This window comes from Bison bison, unplaced genomic scaffold (assembly GCF_000754665.1).
Source record: "Bison bison bison isolate TAMUID 2011002044 unplaced genomic scaffold, Bison_UMD1.0 scf7180017864228, whole genome shotgun sequence".
Lineage (NCBI taxonomy): Eukaryota > Metazoa > Chordata > Mammalia > Artiodactyla > Bovidae > Bison > Bison bison.
This window is the reverse complement of record NW_011494800.1, coordinates 909,285-929,522: the sequence shown is the minus strand read 5'-3', so window position 1 is coordinate 929,522 and position 20,238 is coordinate 909,285. Positions and strand designations below refer to the sequence as shown.

At 42.2% G+C, this 20,238-nt stretch overlaps 1 protein-coding gene across 1 annotated transcript in view; it reads right to left on the bottom strand.

Moving 5' to 3' along the window:
* FRAS1 (Fraser extracellular matrix complex subunit 1) overlaps positions 1 to 20,238 on the bottom strand; it is a 535,710-nt gene that overhangs the window by 191,029 nt on the left and 324,443 nt on the right. Inside the window, exon 21 of the mRNA XM_010845896.1 lies at positions 255 to 407. Within this exon, the coding sequence (XP_010844198.1) occupies positions 255 to 407 (153 nt within the window). The remainder of the gene's footprint in view (positions 1 to 254; positions 408 to 20,238) is intronic.

Below are 20,238 nucleotides of genomic sequence, written 5' to 3'. Positions count from 1 at the left end.
GAGACACGGAGGGAACCCATGAACCCAAATTCCCTTCCAAAGCAGCACACCCAGAGCCACTAATAAAAGCTCCCGCATGGAGAGGGTTAACTGGTCTGCTTTACTTCCCCCTGCACTGGCGTGACTCCCCCCTGTACTGGTGTGCTTCTCGCTTTCTCTCTCTCTCTCTGGAGGTTCAAGCCTTCTCAGGTACGAGCCCCAAGTGAAAGAAGATCACGAGGCACCGCCAGCTCCTGCGTCCAGCACTTACTCACTTTTACAAGCTCCTCTCTCCACGAAGTACCCAGAAGGGCAATCAGGGACACATCGGTCCCCCAGCAGCAGGTTCCGGGCATTCTGGCACCGCAGGCAGACGCTCCCGGTGTCACGGAGGTTGGCTGCACAGTGATGGCACAGAGGGTGGCAGTCTGGAGAGGACAGAGGGGCACAGAGAGAAGGCACGGATGCTATGAAAGCAGTGTCTCATTTCTACATTGAAGGGTAAAAGGGATTGCAATGACCACTGCTGCAGCGCAGACAGCTGGGGAGTAGCCTGAAGGCAGTGTGTACATCAGTAAAGTAGAAGCCTGGGACCTGTACAAACGGTGTGTTTGAGGTTTTTAGCAAATGGCCAGGCCCAGCACAGCGATTGAGTCTTCGTCCCTTTCCAATTGAACAGCCTTCAAACCCTAGTGCAGCCTGTGATAGATACTTGCCAGGAGTGTAGAAAGAACTGTCAGATAACAGAAACAGTCCATCAGATCAACACAGAGAGCTCTGAGAGCTCAAATACAGAGAGCCCCTCCTCATTCACAGAGCTTCTTAGTATGCTCAGTACCTCCACGAGGCTCCATCTCCCAAAGGGGGTCTTCCAGAGTCAGCTCTCCAGTCTCAGACATTGGTGTGAGAGGATTAGGGTTAGTTGATAATTGAATTGGGGGAAATTTTCAATCCTTAACTAGAGGTAAAGTTAAGAGTTTTCTTGGTGGCTCAATGGTCAAGCATCTGCTTGCCAATGCAGAAGATGTGGGCTTGATCCCTGGGTCGGGAAATCCCCTGGAGATAGAAATGGCAACCCACTTTGGTATTCTTGCCTGGAGAATTCCATGGACAGAGGAGCCTGGCGGGCTACAGACCATAGGGTTTCAAAGAGTGAAACACGACTTAGCAACTAAACTGAAACAAAGAGGTCAAGTTACAAAGAAGAGTTCAGTTTAAAAGTCAAAGATTAATTATCTGGGACGGCCAGCACTCTTTCTTGTTCTCACCCGTACAACAGTCCTCCTCTGATTAGAGAACTTGGTTGTGTGTAGCTCTCCCTATAGGTGAAAACTTCCTCTTTCCTATTTTAAGTGGTAATAATGCTTCAAGTCCCATTTACTACCCTCCATCCCAAGGATGGAAGCCACAAATTACCCCCCAAAATGAAAAAGGAGTAAAGACCTAGGAAAATAAAGGTCTGGTTATATGGTCTGTCTATCTTCCCCGCTAGGATTCAAAGCACTGTTTGCAGTCACTAAAGCACCATTCAGTAGCCAGGTATGTCTAATCATCCTAAAGTCTTGTAGACAGAGACTGTGATTTCTAGAAATATTGAGACTAAAGAATCCTTGTCAATAAAAAAAATTGATTACCTCAGTTGATAAAGTATCTGCCTGCAATTCGGGAGACCTGGGCTCAATTCCTCGGTCGGGAAGTTCCCCTGGAGAAGGAAATGGCAACCCACTCCAGTATTCTTGCCTGGAGAATCCCAGGCAAGAATGGACAGAGGAACCTGATGGGCCACAGTTCATGGGATCACAAGTTGGACACAACTTAGCGCTTTCTTTTCTTCTTTCTTTCTCTCTAAGCCTCAGTGACACTCTTTCTAATTGCTGATCATCTGAGACATGTTCTATGCCAAAGAAGAGACGTTAACTCCATACCCAGTACCCATTCATCCACACAAGAAGTCTTTCTGGGGCCTCTGCAGTCACTCCAGAAGTTGAACCTGGAGTGTCCTCCTCAAAAATGCCAACTTTTTTATAGCAGTACATAAACGAACACCCTCTGACCTTTCTCTGAACTTCAGGAGTTTCAAGTTTCTTGCAGCCTTTTGCCAATATTAGAAACTATTCTTGATATCCTATGAGGCAAATTAATCCCCATTACAGTCCTTCAGTAAATTATAAAGGAAATGATGGGTGTATTGAGAGAAATCTGATAAGGAGGCTATTTCCCCCTGATTCAGTGTATGGCTTCCACACAATTCCAACCTTTTTGTTTTCTTTTTTGTGTACTCTCCTCTCAGTGCCAGGAGCACTGAAAAGTCACTGGAGCAGATGGAGGTGGCTCTATTGTATGATTACCTTGATGAGTGGGTACAGGTTAGAATTGGAAACCCAGGAAACAGGACGGATTCAAGGCTCCATTGTCTGAAAAGTCTTGGCCTCTTCCTCTTCATTTAAGCCAGTGCTTAAGAGAGTGCCGGGCTCAGGCATGCGTCAACGAGATCTGCAGGTGTGCAGTGGTCTAAAAACTAGTTGCCTCTAACTGAGGCTTTCTCCAGCATACAATTAGAGAAAGGAAAAAGAATAATCACCAAGGAGATGCTTTGAAAAGAAAGTAAGCAGATCTCTTGAGTATTTTGTGGCTATAATAAACAAATATTTATGGATTTGTCTGATTGTGTGGAACTCTAGACACTGTTTGAATGAATTGTGTGATGTGTATGAAATAATTCTAAAGGCAGCTGGAGCTAGTTCATGGATGTTCCTTCCCACTCTCATGGAAACTGCTTTTTAAAAATATGTTTATTTTTATTTATTTATTTGGCTGCACTGGGTTTTAGTTGAGGCACATGGGATCTTGTTCCCTGACCAGGAATTGAACTCGGGTCCCCTGCCTTGGGAGCACAGTCTCAGTTGCTGGTCTACCAGGGGAGTCCCTTGTGGCAGCTGCTTTGAAACCCTTGCTACTCTTCCCCAGTCATCAGAACCCACCCTGCTGCCCTCCCAGCTCCTCCCAGGTTATTTCACCCTCTACTTGATTCACCCCATCAAGCATGAGTACCTTTGTTTCTTTCCTGTCAACCTCTTTTTATTTCAACTCATCTCCCCTCCCAAGGGGAGGCTAATTCCTCCACCCATATTTTTTGATCCAATACTCAACATTATTTGAACATTATGGCAACATTATTACATCTTTTACCCCCATCTCTCTTCATTCTCCTTGACATCAACCTCCAAATGTGTTCTGCATTACTTACTCCCCCCAAAACTTTTCTCAACAACCATTCCATCTCTTGCCTTCCCCTCACCACCCAACTGTCTTGCCTCTCTAACTTCTCACCACACTGTTATCTGCCTTCTGCCTCCACAGTTCAGCTCTTACCACTCTTGAAAAGGGCTCTGACCACCTAAGACCAGATGCAATGGCCTCCTCTAACTCCTGTACCATGTGCTGTACTCAGTCATGTCTGGCTCTTTGCAACCCCATGGACTGTGGCCCACCAGGCTCCTCAGGCCATGGAACCTTCCAGGCAAGAATACTAGAGTGGGTTGCCATTTCCTACTCCAGGGGATCATCCCAACCCAGGGATCGAACCTGTGTCTCTTGAGTCTCCTGCACCATGGGTGGAGTCTTTACCACTGAGCCACGTGGGAAGCCTAACTCACCCAAAGTGTCTGCAACACACAACACTTCAGATCACCCGTCCTCCTCGACCTCCTTTCCCCTCTTCCTGTGCTTTGTCCTGAGGCTCCTCTCAGTCATTCTCTGCCCCTTGTTGCCTGATAAGTGTAGAAATACCTCACAACCCTCAACCTCTTCTATCCCCCTAGCTCTCATTTGCTGAAGGTCTTAGAATCAGACATGGCTGTTTGCATCATCCTGGTCTGGTAAACAGCTACCAAAAGCCTGTGGAAAGGGCCAAGAGTTGCAGAGAGAGGGAATGTGAAGTGGTACAGCCACTATGGAAAACAGGATGGAGGTGTCTCAAAAGCTTAAAAATTTCATGTCTGCATATTTTTCTGAAGAAAACAAAAATGCTAAATTGACAACGTACATGCACCTCTATCTTCACTGCAGCATTATTTATAAAGGTCAAGATATGAAAGCCACTTAAATGTCCATCTGTAGATGAATGGATAAAGAAGATGTAGTATATACATATATTCCCAATGGAATATCACTCAACCATAGAAAGAATAAAATGTTGCCATTTGCAACGACATGGATGGACCTTAAGGGTATATGCTAAATGAAATAGGTCAGATAGAGAAAGACAAATCCCATATAACTTCACTTACATATGGAATCTAAAAAGCAAGAAAAAAAAGAACATGAAACGGAGTCAAAGATGGAGAAAACAAACAGGCAGTGGCCAGAGAGGAGAGTGCTGGAGAGGGGATGAGTGAAACAGGTAGGGGCGAAGGAGAGATACAAACTTCTAGTGACAAAATAAATAAGTAATGGGGATAAAATGTGCAGCATGGGGAACACCGGCTATAATACCATAATAACTTTCTATGGTGACAGACGGTAACTAGACTCATTGTGGTGATCATTTTATAATGTATAGAAATATCAAATCACTATGTTGTACACCAGGAACTAACACAGTGCTGTGGGTCAATTATATTTCAATACAAATAAAGGAGAGAGTTGCAGAGACTTCACAATTACTCAGGGCCTCTGCCTCTCTCCACGGCTCCATATTAAGCCTTAAAGAGGTGTGGAATCAATCACCACACACACCACAACGCATGATGGAGTGAGTACCCAGAGGCAAGGAGAAATCAATGAGTGACGCCTGAAAAAATAAAACAATCAACTGCACATTACCCAAAGCATCACATTAATCCAGGTTAGTTTACAGTTTCACATTATACACGAGACTGTAACTACTCGAGTTTGGAGAGTTGGATTCTTTATGTGTACTACCTGTTCAGTTCAGTTCATTCGCTCAGTCGTGTCTGACTCTTTGCAACCCCATGAATCACAGCACGCCAGGCCTCCCTGTCCCTCACCAACTCCCGGAGTTCACTCAAACTCATGTCCATAGAGTCGGTGATGCCATCCAGCCATCTCATCCTCTGTCATCCCCTTCTCCTCATGCCCCCAATCCCTCCCAGCATCAGAGTCTTTTCCAATGAGTTAACTCTTCGCATGAGGTGGCCAAAGTACTGGAGTTTCAGCTTCAGCATCCACACTACCTGTACTCATTCCTTATTCATTTATCCATAGCTTAAAAAGTCATGCTGGAGGCTTCCCACGTGATGCAATGATAAAGAATTCACCTGCTACTGCAGGAGACACAGGTTCGATCCCTGGTCTGGGAAGATTCCACATGATATGGAGAAACTAAGCCTGTGGTCCACAACTGTTGAGCCTGTGCTTATGCCCTAGAACCTGTGCTCCACATCAAGACAAGCCACCACAATGAGAAGCTCACGTACTGCAACAGAGAGGAGCCCCTGCTCACTGCAACTAAAGAAAAGCCCGTGCAGCAACAAAGACCAGCACGGACAAAAATAAATGAATAAAATCATTTTTAATAAGTCATACTAAACACCCAATCCTAGGAATAGATTCACCCCAAAACAACTGCCTGAGTCCTGTGTTAATGCGTGTACGTACTGTGCAAAGTTGCTTCCATCGTGTCCGACTGTTTGTGATCCTATGGACTGTAGCCCACCAGGCTCCTCTGCTCATGGGATTCTCCAGGCATGAATACTGGCATGAGTTGCCAAGCTCTCCTCCGGGGGATCTTCCCCACCCAGAACCTGTGTCTCTTGGGTCTTCTGCATTGACAGGCGAGTTCTTTACCACTAGCATCACTGGGGAAGCCCTCCTGGGTTGTTAATGTAAACAGCAGTAGTAGTGAAAGTCGCTCAGTGATGTCTGAATCTTTGCGACTCCATGGACTATATAGTCTATGAAATTTTCTAGGCCAGAATACTGGAGTGGGTAGCTTTTCCCTTCTCCAGGGGATCTTCCTAACCCAGTGATCAGACCCAGGTCTCCCACATTGCAGGTAGATTCTTTATCAGTTGAGCTACAATACATTCCTGCAACTCTTTCTTCCTAAATCTGTTTTATAACAACCCCCCAACAGAAGACCACATAAAACCAAAATGCTCTCAAATCTTGCATGGAGTCAACCTGAAGGTTGACTGACTTTTATTAAACCAACTAGAAAAGAAAACTAAATTCCTAAAACCTAGGAAACACCTTTGTCTTAAGAGGCTTGAAGTCAAAATTATAGGAAAGAATTCCTTGGGAGAGCTCAAAATGAGTTATGATGTGCAGGTAAAGAAGCCAGAAATCAGAGCAACAGGGCTTGAGGACTAATTCCAGTGTCCTGACTACAATCAGAAAAGCATTGTTCCCACAGGAAGACTGCTCAGGGGTGACAGGCTACAAGTGGCCAGTCCCCCTGGGCACCAATCAAGCCTGGGAGCCCACTGTGATCTTCCACACTGAGAGGGGCTGAGTGGGGCTCAAGACAGGGAGCTTACAATTTTATTTTTCTGACTACAAAGCGAGCCATGGAAGAAACTATGAAAAGCATTTTTATAAAGCATAAATAAACACAACAATCCCCCTACATAAATCTTTCAGAGTAAATAGCTACTCACATAGAACTTTTTCTCTTAGTTCTTTTTCTGTACAATTTTCCCTACATAGATTTTTACATAGATGTTGCTGCTGCTGCTAAGTCACTTCAGTCGTGTCCGACTCTCAGTGACCCTATGGACTGCAGCCCACCAGGCTCCTCCATCCATGGGATTTTCCAGGCAAGAGTACTGGAGTGGGGTGCCATTGCCTTCTCCATTATGTAGATGAGATTCTACTAAATGTCATTATATAATAACTTTTAAAAATTTAATACCATATAGTACTTTTTTTTAAATTCAATGCCATATTTCCATATGCCATTAAGGGACTCTTCATAAACATCATTTTTGGGGACTGCATAATATTCTAGCATTGAATAAACCAAATTTACCATTTTCTTTTTTTTAAAAAATACTTATTTTTAGCTGTGTTGGGTTTTAGTCACAGCACGAGGGCTTCTCTCTAGCTGAGGGTGAGAGTTCAGTAGTTCAGTAGTTGTGGCACATAAGCTTAGTTACTCCAAGGCATGTGGGATCTTAGATCCCTGAACAGGGATTGAACTCATATCCCCTGCACTGGAAAGCAGATTCTTAACCACTGGACAACCAGGGAAGTCCCTTACCATTTTTCTTATCCTTGATCACTTACTTTCAATTCATCCACTTTTATAATGAAGGCCAAGATAATTCACTTGTGCTTTTTAGATTATTTCCTAAGTGACAGTGTCATAAGTACAGCTAATATTATTATTATAGCTTACATTTATTGAGGTTTGAATATACATCAAGCACTGTATTAATTATCATAAATGCATAATCTCATTTGAAAAGATGAGGTAGGCAATGTTATTATCTCTATTTTAAAGATGAGGAAAGACTCAGAAGTTGTCATTTGCTCACACTGACTCCAGATCATACACTTTTAGCCACTGCAGTCATGAAACAAACGTGAAATTCTCAATAGGTATTACAAATTTCTGTCCAATTGTTTCATCATAATTTTGCCTGCACTAAGACATTTTAAAAAATAAAACAATCTGGCTAATTTGGCTGGTGAAAACTGCTGTTAGATAGTTGTTTTGATTCAGATTTCTTTTATTATAAGTGAAGCTGAACATGTAACAAATCTTTATTTCAAACCATAAAGCTGTTCAAATGTCTCTTGTACTCATAGAGCTTTCACTATGGTGCAGGTGAGGACCCAAGATACAGGATGACAGTTGAGTATCAGATATGTGTAATCAAACAGTAGGTTGAGATCTCAACCAATGAATTCTTTCCTCATCCACTGCATCCATCCCCCATTGGACCAGGGAGCATGGGCACCACGTGCTCCCGGAGAAAGTTAGCAGAATCAGACCAGCACAGATGCCAAATTCATGGAGCCCAGGGAGCAGGTGAAAGATAGACGAAAAAAGAAACTTAAATGTGGAACTGGAACAAGGAGACTCAGACCCTTCCCCACCAGTACAACCCCTATGCTCTCCACCTCAGTCCCTCAGCCTAGAAAAACCCTTCAAGCTGGAGAGGAAGAAGGAGCAGAAAGACCCTCCACTTTGCCCCTCCTCTCCCCTCCCTCCCATGGAACAGGTTGGAAGTAGCCAAGTAGGATATTCAAGAATACAACACTAAAATAGACTTAGTCTGTGCTTCCTGACTTTAAAGAAGGTTGTGCCCAAACTGAGTCCTGGGTCCTAAGGCAATAGAGATGGTGGCAGAGCAGGGTGAGCAACAAGAGAGTGTAAGGCAGATGCTTAGATATGGGACTACATTGAGATCAGTGCAAACTTTTGTAAAATGTAAATGAGGCAAGCACAGGGACCATGGAAGTCTCTGACAGGCAACCAGCTCAGTCCAGGAGTCAGGGAAGGCTGCCTGGAAGAGGCTGGAAAACTAAGTGGGAGTTAGCTGCGAGAGGCAATGAGTTGGGGGATGGAGCTTGGAAAGGTCCCAAGAAGAAGGAAAACAAGCAGAAACCCAGAAGCTCAACAGAACAGGATGCCTTCAAGGAACTGAAAAAGGTTCTATACACTTGGATGTTGAAGAACTACGAAAGAGCTGCTCAGGACCTGGCTATGCTAGTTTTGGAATACCTTGTAAGTCAGGAAAGAGTATGGACTTATTCTCACGGCGACTGGGAATTGGTCTGTGTGTCTGTATTCTTTGCCAGTCTGTCTACTGAGGTCTTCTGTGTTTTTACTACAGATTTAAATGAGACATTATATGAAAGGTGACTAGTGATGGCAGAAGACATGAAAACAGCAACCAAGAAGCAACAAGCCAAGAAAACTGCCACACGACAGCTTTCAACACAAACTTAAGGGAAGAAGAGAGAGGTCCCTGGGCTTCTGTCTCCTGCCCACTTACGTTATATTCATAGAAGACCCTTCTCTGCTAACGTCCACTGCTGACCTGCTGAGGCTTATGCTAGAGTAGGCATATTCAGAAAACTAAGAGTACTATTGTGTAAGTGTATAAAGGCTGTCGAGACCAGGAATGGAGACCTTGGGTGTCCTTTGAGAAGGAAAACCAATATACCAGTGGTTTATCTTTCAGACATGACCAGGGAAGACTTTTGAGCAATCTGCCAGCTTCCAAAATGCCTTTAAAATTTACAAGGTAGAATTTGGCTAAATCAGTAGTACCTAGTTAGGGAGCCCTTGTTCAGTCACTAAGTCGTATTTGACTCTTTGCAATCCCATGGACTGTAGCATGCCAGGCTTCCCTGTCCTTATCTAGATAAGGGAGCCCTTATCTATATGTTAAATGAAAGAATAAAATATTGGAGTGAAAATACCAGGAAACTGTGGGGAATTTGAAGGCCTGGGAAAAGGCTGACCTGGCCTGCACCACCTGATTTTCAATTTACTTCAGGCCAAGAGGAGCAGGGAGAAACTTGGCTGCACGTGTGGCAATTTACAACTGCCCTGTCAGTACAATTCGAGATAATGAAGAGAGAAATCTCCCTATGGCCAGCCAGATGCACTAATTATACAATCTAAACATAATTAAGAGGCGCTATGAGCCCATCTCCAGACACCGCAGGAGGTGACTATGTGTCCCAGGGAACTGCTACCACAATAGTCACTTCATGCACAATAAAATCAATGGGGCATATTTTTTAAGAATTAAGCTGATTTGGAGGCCAGTCTTGAATTCTTCTTAGTAGGTGGTGACCATCTGACAAGTCCTGATTCAGATTCTTGCTGGACTCACACTGGTAGGAGCACAACATCTTTTTTTTTTATTGGAAGACATTGCTTTACAATGTCGTGTTGGTTTCTGCTGTACAACAACTTGAAGCAGCTCTAAGAATACAAATCTCCACTTCTTCCTGAGCTTCCCTGCCACCAACCACTCCCCTCATCCTAACCCTCCTAGGTCATCAGAGAGCCCGAGTTGAGTTCTCTGGGAACACAAGCTTTTAAAGTGTCCTTAAAATGCTATTAATGTCAACTGCTGCTGCTGCTGCTAAGTGGCTTCAGTCGTGTCCAACTCTGTGCGACCCCAGAGACGGCAGCCCATCAGACTCCACCGTCCCTGGGATTCTCCAGGCAAGAACACTGGAGAGGGTTGCCATTTCCTTCTCCTATGCATGAAAGTGAAAGATGAAAGTGAAGTCGCTCAGTCATGTCCGACTCTTAGCGAGCCCATGGACTGCAGCCTACCAGGCTCCTCCATCCATGGGATTTTCCAGGCGAGTACTGGAGTGCGGTGCCATTGCCTTCTCCATTAGGCCAACAAAACAGCAAATTCCTCTGTAGTCCTCCTTATCCCACCTGCAGTCCCATTCCTCCCTACAGGTGATATCTGGAACAAGTTCACAGGATACATCAGAGGAAGTTTATACTGTCACTGCTTAATTTGTACCAGAACCACAGTTACTAAAATAGAGGAACTGAATTTCCAACCCACCAATCTAGGAGCCTCTGCGAGGATTAACGGTCCATTCTCAAAGCCCCATCTGTGCAGAAAGGCATTTTCCGCTGACCTTCTCGTCTGTAATCGAAAGAGGAGACTAACCTCAAATATGCCTAAATGGTGAGCGTGTATCCCTTAATTGCTTAAAAACAGCACAGTTCAGGAGGCCGTCTCTCAAATCCTCCCATTGCTACTTAGTAAGTAAATCCTTATTTGTCACTATTTCAATTACAGTAAAGAGTCTTTAAATAAAAGACTCATTAAGGATGACAGCGGAGACAGAGGAGAGAGACCCCAGACACATTTACGTGTAGCCTGTTTCAGATCATACACATTACCTCCATTTCAGACTTCATATATCACTATATATTAAATAGGTGGAGCGAGGAGGGTAGCTGGAATTCCAGTTATTTGTTTATGTGTCTGCTTGCTCACAAACCCGGTGAAGTAGCACGTTAAACCCACAAATTAATGAACACATTATAAGGGAGCCTGGAAGCAGAGTATCGGCTCACGCTGAAATAAATACATTTCTTATTTTTAAGCAAGCAGTGGATTCCATTTGTTTTCTAAATGTGCACAGCATGTGCACATGCTAAAAATGTAAATATGTAAAAAATTAATATTTTGACTCAGCAGTGGCAATATCCTCTAATACTTCATCCTGCTGCTGTGAGGAAATTATATGAGGTCATCACGGTGTGAGGCTTTCTTCAAATCACAAAGGCTCTGCTTCAAGGATCAGTGAGGATTACCCACAATCATGATGGATGGAAGCACATGGCAGTGAAATGACTTATTTCACGTCTTTGGAGCCAAGTCAAAAAAGCTTGAAGATATTAAAGTAAATGTGTACTGTCGAAGCAATGGCTTTGCATGTTGGTTTTATGGGGCCATGACTCCTTAGCTGATAAATAATGGACCTATAAAAATGTATTTAGATACACAGTGAGGCTTTTAATAATGTCCTGTCAGTCGATTAGGTTCTTAATGCAACCACATTAAATGTGTTTGGAAGCTGTTAAAATAATCAGAACTTGTAGCTATTCCTCATCAGGCAAGAAGGAAATGATTCCATGCTGAAGCTCAGGGTCCTTGAAGTGTGTATGGATTCTGAATTTGGATGCCACTTTGAAAACTGATGGGGTTCTATTTGTGAGGCAAGCATAGCAGGAAGCCAGAAAATAACATACAGATGGCAGAAGTAAAAGAAGCCCCTCACTTCCCCTTTGGAACATTACTTTGGTCCTAGCCCACCCACCAGTCAGTTCCGTCGCTCAGTCATGTCTGACTCTTTGCAACCTCATGGACTGCAGAATGCCAGGCTTCCCTGCCCACTGGAGAAGGGAATGGCAAACTACTTCAGTATTCTTGCTTTGAGAACCCGATGAACAGTACGAAAAGCCCACTCATGAGCGCTTATAAATCGTGTGCTCTGTTTAGGGTTAGCTCTGAGTTAGTACAAAAACAAATAAATAAAACTTGCCATTTTTCAGTGTCTGTGGCTGCAGTTTTACCCTGGGAAAAACCAATAAAGAAACAGCAACAAAGCCCACTACTGTAGATAGAGCTTAACGATACAGGACAGTGATTTCTGCCCAGTGTTGACAAACTTACAAATGTGGTGAGAAGCCCAGGGTAGCACCCACAGAGACAGGCGGCTAGAAGAAGAAGGGAGCGAGAGGCAGCGTGAGATGTAAGAGTGAAGCTCCTTCCTCAGGTCTGATGCAATTTCTTGCTGCCAACAGGGGAAATAAGCACCCTTCCTGTCCAAGTATCCTGACACCTTGTATCTAACCTCTCCTCCCCCCAGTTTATGTTTTAATCTTGCCTTCCCTCCAATATAGAAAAAAGTTCACTTCAATAACACCTCCAGGATGTCTGTTGGGTGTGAAGAACTGTGGAAGCTACTGCGGCAGACAGAGCATTGAGTCACTGAGACCCTTCCCTCAAGACGCTCAGGACAAGGTCCAATGTCAGAAGAAAGCCACACCTAAGATACAACTGAAGCTGAAGCTCCAATACTTTGGCCACCTGGTGTGAAGTGCCAACTCATTGGAAATGACTCTGATGCTGGGAAACGATGAAGGCAGGAGAAGTGGGTGACAGAGGATGAGATGGTTGGATGGCAGCACTGACTCAGTGGACATGAGTCTGAGCAAACTCTGGGAGATAGTGAAGGACAGGGAAGCCTGGTGTGCTGAAGTCCATGGGGTCGCAAAGCGCCAGACATGACTGAGTGACTGAACAACAACAAAATACAACTGGCATCTAAGGAGGGCCAGAGAATTATTTATCCAAAGGAAATAAGAGGGACTTGAGCTTTGCAAGATGTGGCAGTGACTAGAATGTGGAAGAGGGGTGGGAAGGAAGTGGGTGTAACTCAATTTTAATTTATAATTATGATCAACTCCTTTGAACAATGCAAAGGTTAATTGGAGTATAACTTGTACTCAGCCCTCTGCATCCCCATTCCTCCATGTCCTCAGATTCAACCAACCACAGACAGTATAATACTGTAGTATTTACTAGTGAAAAATATCTGAACACGAGTAAACCCATGCAGTTCAAACCTACATTGTTCAAGCATCAACTGTACTTACTTTTGAATTATACCGGTGAAACATCAGTAGTGGATGAAGAGAGTCAGGAGAAGGAAAAAAAGTACCACCTCTGGTAGAGGTGAGGCAGGTATTCTTTCGTGCTTTTTGAGTATATTGTTCCTGTGGATCAAATGTTCAGAAAGCAGACATATCCCTTCTCAAAGAAAGGAATGAAGGGAAAGGTATTTAGAAGAAGATACAGAGAGATTCAAGGGGAAGAAGTGAGGAAGTTTCTTCTGCTGTTGTTGTTTTTAGGAGATTATGTTAATCTTCCAAACACAGAAGAAAGCAAAGATATAAACTGGTGGGAGTGAGAGTTGAGGGAAAGTGTAGTGAGTGTATATGGAAAGGCCATGGTGTGCAAGGTGCCAAAGCCTCAGAAAGAACGACAAGTAATACTGTTTCGGAGAAGAGAAGGTCCTACTGGACCTAGATTGGGTCATGAAGGCTGGTGACCCAGGGTTCACACGTGTACCCTCTGAAGTGGCGCTGCTTCAAAGCCAAGCTCTACTGCATACTAGCTGTGGAACATTGGGTAAGCTGGTTAATGTCTCTTACCTTAGTCTCTCGGGTTATAACGTGGAAATGTTACTAATCACAGCTCTGACCTTCCAGGGTCACAGTCAGGATTAAATGAGACAATGTATGGGAGGAGTTAGTACATAGTAAGTGCTCAATACACATTAGCCATTATTGTTAATCTGGGGCAAGCCCAATCAGGACTGCCATTGATACTGATGATCACACTTACATCTAAGTCATGATTTTTGCCTATTACATGTAAATGGAGGGATTTATGTGTGTAAAAAAAGTAGGTAAGTGCAGCCATAGCAATTTTTCTGTCTTTAGTACTTAAGGACAACCTGCGGAACCCAAATTCAATGGTATTCTTTACACATAAGCAGTCAAACCTTCTCTACAATTCAGGCCCTGGCCTGTAGTTCTGAAGACAAAGCAATCCTAACTTCATTGGGAGCCCTGCCAAGTTGAAGACTTTTAAGTAAGGTCATTTCCAAGGCTAGGTAGATACTGTCTAGTAAAAGTCACAAAAAGGAGAAAATACAAAAGTCACAAAAAGGAGAAAAGCTGCTGTTCTTTTTTTCTTTTTTAATTTAGGAAGGCTTCAATTTAAGCATAGGTCATGTTCTTTTTTTCCCCAAAAGTTCAAAGAAAAGAAATGCTTTGAAATATTCAACCATTTTTCAGCAGACAGCACAGTCCCTTAAATACAACACAAACTCTGAGAACAAGAGAGAGACAATCATTGAAAGTTCCAGACAGAGATAGGATTTGCATCTCTTAGTTCCAGCAATAGGAGATAGGGTGACAGATGAGAAATTGAAAAAAGAATGTGCATTGCCAGAAAAGAAGATAAGCAAAATGAAGAGGGAAATGTTAAAAAAAAATAAGACACAAGAAAATTGAAAAAAATATAGAGATAGAAGAACAGGGCCAGATGGAATGAAATAGAAAGTGAAACAGAAGAGATAAGAAGCAAAAAAATGTAAAAAAAACACAATGGGTTGTACAAGAAGATTCTTGATGTAATTACTTTAGGACACACTGAAAGGGGACTAGACTGAAGTAGATGTTAGGACGCCAGAATCAAATCATTCCAACATTTCTTGATCACCATCTATGTGCTGATTAGGCACTGAACTGAGCTCTATTCCCACTTCTGCAGGAAGGTTTCTTGGGATGACAAAGTTAAGTGAGAAAATACTTTAAAAATTATAAAATTCACCAAACCACACCATTATTGCTATTAATAAGAACATGAAAAGCAGATCTCATCCCAGGTGAAACCTTGGAAGTCATACTTAACTCACCAAGCGGTAACTCTATCCCCTGCTGGTTATTGCCCAGAACCATAGCACAAAAAATAGCCAATCAAGTTAAGTTACACAAATACAAGGGAATGTTATTTAGCCATTAAAAACTACAATTACATGGATTCTTCCAATGACTTGCCAAGACATGGAAATATACAAAGTGATACTTAAGAGAAAGACAAAGAAATACAGACATGCCTCATTTTATTGTGTTTGACTTAATTGTGCTTTGCACCTATGTTTTTTCCTTTTGCAACCTGAAGGTTTGTGGCAACTCTACTCTGTCAGATGACAGTTAGCATTTTTTAGCAATAAAATATTTTTATTTAAGGTATAGTCATTGTGTTTAAGACATAAAACTATTGCACACTTAATAGACTACAATATAGTGTAAACATAATTTTTATGAGTACTCAAAAACCAAACAATATGTGTGACTTGCTTTATTGTGATAGTCACTTTATTGCAGTGGCTGGAAACCAAACCCACAACATTTCAAAGGTGTGCCTGTACATAGCTGCTGATTACAACTATGAAAAATGCATGTATTTAACCACTGGAAAAGATTAAAGTACATGTGGGAGTAATACAAATTATTGAATTTTAGTAGGTGTTAATGTTTTTATTTAAAGTTTATTCATTTATTACAGATACACATAATATGGAGCTTCCCTGGTGGCTCAGATGGTAAAGAATCTGCCTGCAATGCAGGAGACACGGGCTTGATCTCTGGGTCAGGAAGATCCCCTGGAGGAGGAAATGACAACCCACTCCAGTATTTTTGCCTGGAGAATGCCCATGGACAGAGGAGCCTGATGGGCTACAGTCCATGGCATCGCAAAGAGCTGGACATGACTCAAGCGACTTGGCAAGGGATACACTATATAAATCCACTGCAATCTTAAATGACTTCCTTAGCATTTAAAACAGACCAAAAAATTATTGCAGCTTTCCCCAGTAGTGCTGCTCCAACCATCTTGCCATACCAGACTCTGAGGATCCACCTTTTAATCTACAACCAGAAAATTTCTTGAGTTCCTATTATTATATTTGGTCTCATCAAGTAGGACAAAATTGTTAAGCATTGCACAAAAAGTTCGTTCAGGTTTTTCCATAAGCTCTAAGGGAAGGGACTTCCCCAGTGGTGCAGTGGTTAGGAATCTGCCTTATGGCTCAGGGGGTGCAGGTTCAATCCCTGGTACTGGAACTAAGATCCCATGAGACACAGCACAACTAAGCCCACAAGTCACAGCTACTGAGCCCTTGCTCCCTGGAGCCCAAACCACAACTAGAGGGAAGTCTGAGTGCAGCGACTAAGACTCAACACAGCCAAAAATAAAATTAAAAAATAGGAATAATTTAAAAAAAAAATAGATCTTATGGGAAAACCAAAACCAACTTCTGGCCAACCAATATGTAACTTCTGGAATGACTCTCCAGGTTAAAATCTTGGCTCTATCTTCCAAATTTTGTCATTTTGAGTAAGTGACTTGAACCTTTCTTCAGCTGAGTTTCTTCATATGCAAAATGGAGATCACATTAGTACCCACCTTGGAGAATCACTGTCAGTATTAAATGGCAAAATGCATTCAAAGCAATTTAGCACAGTGCTTGTCACATACTAAGGGGTTTCTAGGTGGTGCAGTGGTAAAAAATGGGCCTGCTGATGCAGGAGACACAAGAGACTCGGGTTCAACTCCTGAGTCAATAAAATCCCCTGGAGGAGGAAATGGCAACCCGATCCACTATTCTTGCCTGGGAAATTCCATGGACAGAGGAGCCTGGCGGGCTACATCCATGGGGTTGCAAAGAGCTGGACACAATGGAGCAACTGAGCACAGCACTGCACTGTCATATACTAAGCTCTCAGTACAGTCACCTATTACTAGACACCATGAAAAGACCACTCACAGAGAACATGAGCCAGTCAATGCCAAGTGGTTCGAAATCCAAAAATGACAACTCAGGAGCTGCCAAAAGCAAGCTGGTCCTAGAAGGGAAGGAATCTGAGCAAGGCCAGAAGGGATGGGTGGGTAGGATTTTGATGATGAAAATAAAGTATTAACTGTTACAAGTTTTAGTGTGTGCCTTTTTTCTTCTTTCAGTTTACAGTCTCAGGAGCAGCTACAGCAAGATATAGAACAGTGCCAACCTTCCTCACACGTGTGTGTGCCTGCTCAGTTGCTTCAGTTGTGTCCGACTCTTTGCAACCCCATGGATCGTAGCCCACCAGGCTCCTCTGTCCATGGGATTCTCCAGGTAAGAATACTAGAGTGAGTTGCCATGCCCTCATCCAGGGGATCTTCCCCACCCAGGATTGAACCCGGGTCTCCTGCAACTCCTGTACTGCAGGTGGATTCTTTACCACTGAGCCATTGGAGAAGCCCCCACACCCCACACATAGGAACTGCTATAAAGCAGAACTGGCTCCCACATCTCTGGCTTCAAGTCACTTTATCTGGAAGCAGAGAACTGGAGCACTGGTTTCTATAGGGCTCTATCCCACCCAGTTCTTAATGATATTCAAGTTGAACTGTTTCTTTTTTCATCACTCAGTGTTGCAATTCTCACAGCTTATTTCACAATAAGGATTTGTTGCTCTTTAACCTGTGCGTTTCAACTGCTTCACCACACTTTTCCGTGTCCTCTTTAAGAAATGATTGACAGTAATTGGGGAAAATTGTGGAAGGGACTCAAGAGGTTTCGTTTTGTTGTTAATGATTTGGAAGAAAAAAGATATTAACAGGTTTTCTAATTTGTCAACTCAGATTCAGAGAGCAAACACATCTCAGACCCAGCATTAGAGGAAAATTACTGATTGCTCCCTGATGCTCTTCAACAGTTGAGAGAGTGGCAAGCCTAAGCAATCTCAGGGCCCTCTCTGTTTGTCCACAGAGAAAAGAAGGAAGAAAGGAAGAGAGAGAGGGGACCAAGGGATGGAAGGAAGGAAATTTGCAATCTGAGTACAGCTTGAGTATTTCATTTGATCTTGAGGAAGTGCCAACAAATTGTCCAACATACTAACACCAGCTAGGAGAAGGCAATGGCACTCCACTCCAGTCCTCTTGCCTGGAAAATCCCATGGACGGAGGAGCCTGGTAGGCTGCAGTCTATGGGGTTGTGAAGAGTTGGACACAACTGAGCGACTTCACTTTCACGTTCCACTTTCATGCATTGGAGAAGGAAATGGCAACCCACTCCAGTGTTCTTGCCTGGAGAATCCCAGCGATGGGGGAGCCTGGTGGGTTGCCATCTATGGGGTCGCACAGAGTCGGACACGACTGAAGCGACTTAGCAGCAGCAGCAGCAGTGCTGGGCTTCCCAAATATTGTTCTGCAAAGCATTGGTTAACTCTGGGAGAAGCTATAATTAATTGAGGGGAGGGATACAGCCTCCTTCATTTCAGAGATTTACAATGCACACTTGCTTATTTAAGGTTTTGATAAATTCCATAATAAAGAAAGCTGCTTAACTTTACTTAATCAAGAGTTTGCCAAATTTATTCAGCCAGGAGACATGTTTTTATGCCACACCTATTAACCACTGGTTAGAACTCAAGTACTGGAAAACAATATGAAAATTCTGAGAGTAGTAGTTCTTTCCTGATGCTTGTCTTCTTTTGCTTACACTCTGGCACAGATTTATGAGAAAACAAACCAGCATTTAAAAAATTACTGCATAAACAAAATTTAATCCCTTAGAATTCTGCCATCCTGACAAACCAGCTATTTAAAATTTTGCAGTCTTTGTAGAAAACAAACCTACAGCTACCAAAGGGGAAATGTAGGGAGGATAAATTCAGAGTATGGGATTAATAGATGCACACTACCATATGCAAAATAGATAAACAACAAGGATTTACTGTATAGCACAGGGAACTATATTCAACATCATATAATAAATACCGGAAAAGAATAGAAAAACAGGCAATATGAATATATATATCAATAATTAATTTAAATGTAAATGGATTAAATGCTCGAACCAAAAGACACAGACTAGCTGAATGGATACAAAAACAAGATCCATATATATGCTGTCAACAAGAAACCTACTTCAGACCTCAAGACACATATAGACTGAAAGTGAGAGGATGAAAAATATATTCCATGCAAATGGAAAGCAAGAGAAAGTTGGAGTAGCAATCCTCATACCAGACAAAATAGACCTTAAAATAAAGAAGATTACAAGAGATAAAAAAGGATACAACGTAGTGTTCAAGGGATCAATCTAACAGGAAAACCTAACAATTGTAAATATCTATGCACTCAACATAGGAGCACCTCAGTACATAAGACAAACACTAACAGACATAAAACGAGAAATTGACAGGAACACAATAATAGTAGGAAACTTTAACACCCCACTCACACCAATGGACAGATCATCAAAACAGAAAATGAATAAGGAAACACAAGTCTTAAATGATACATTAGATGAGATGGATCCCATTGATATCTTCAGGATATTTCATCCAGATACAGAAGAATACACCTTCATCTCAAGTGCACATGGAACATTCTCCAGGATAGACCACATCTTGGGTCACAAATCAAACTTCAGTAAATTTAAGAAAATTGAAACTGCATCAACCATCTTCTCCAATCACAATGCTATGTGACTAGATATCAATTACAAGAAAAAAACTGTAAGAAACACAAACACATGGAGATTAAATAACACATTTCTAAATAACCAACGTTATTGAAAAAATCAAAAGGGAAATCAAAAACTTTCTAGAAACAAATGACAATTAAAACATGACAACTCAAAACCTATGGGATGCAGCAAAGGCAGTTCTAGAGGGAAGCTTATAGCAACACAGTCCTACCTCAAGAAACAAGAAAAACATCAAATAGACAACCTAACTTTACACCTAAAACAACTGGAAAAAGAAGAACAAAAGAACCCCAAAATTATAGAAGGAAAGAAATCATTAAAACCCAAGCAGAAATAAATGAAAAAGAAATGAAAGAAACAATAGTAAAGATTAATAAAACTAAAAGCTGATTTTTGAGAAGATAAACAAAATTGACAAACCTTAGCTAGACTCATCAAGAAACAGAGAGAGATAATCAAATCAACAAAATTAGAAATGAAAAAGGAGAGGTTACAACAGACAATGTAGAAATACAAAAGATTATGAGACTCTTATGAACAACTATATAGCAATAAAATGGGTAACCTGGAAAAAATGGAAAGATTCTTAGGAAACTTCAATCTCTAAGACCAAACCAGGAAGTAATAGAAATTATGAACAACTGAATTACAAGCACTGAAATTGAAGCTGTTATCAAAAATCTC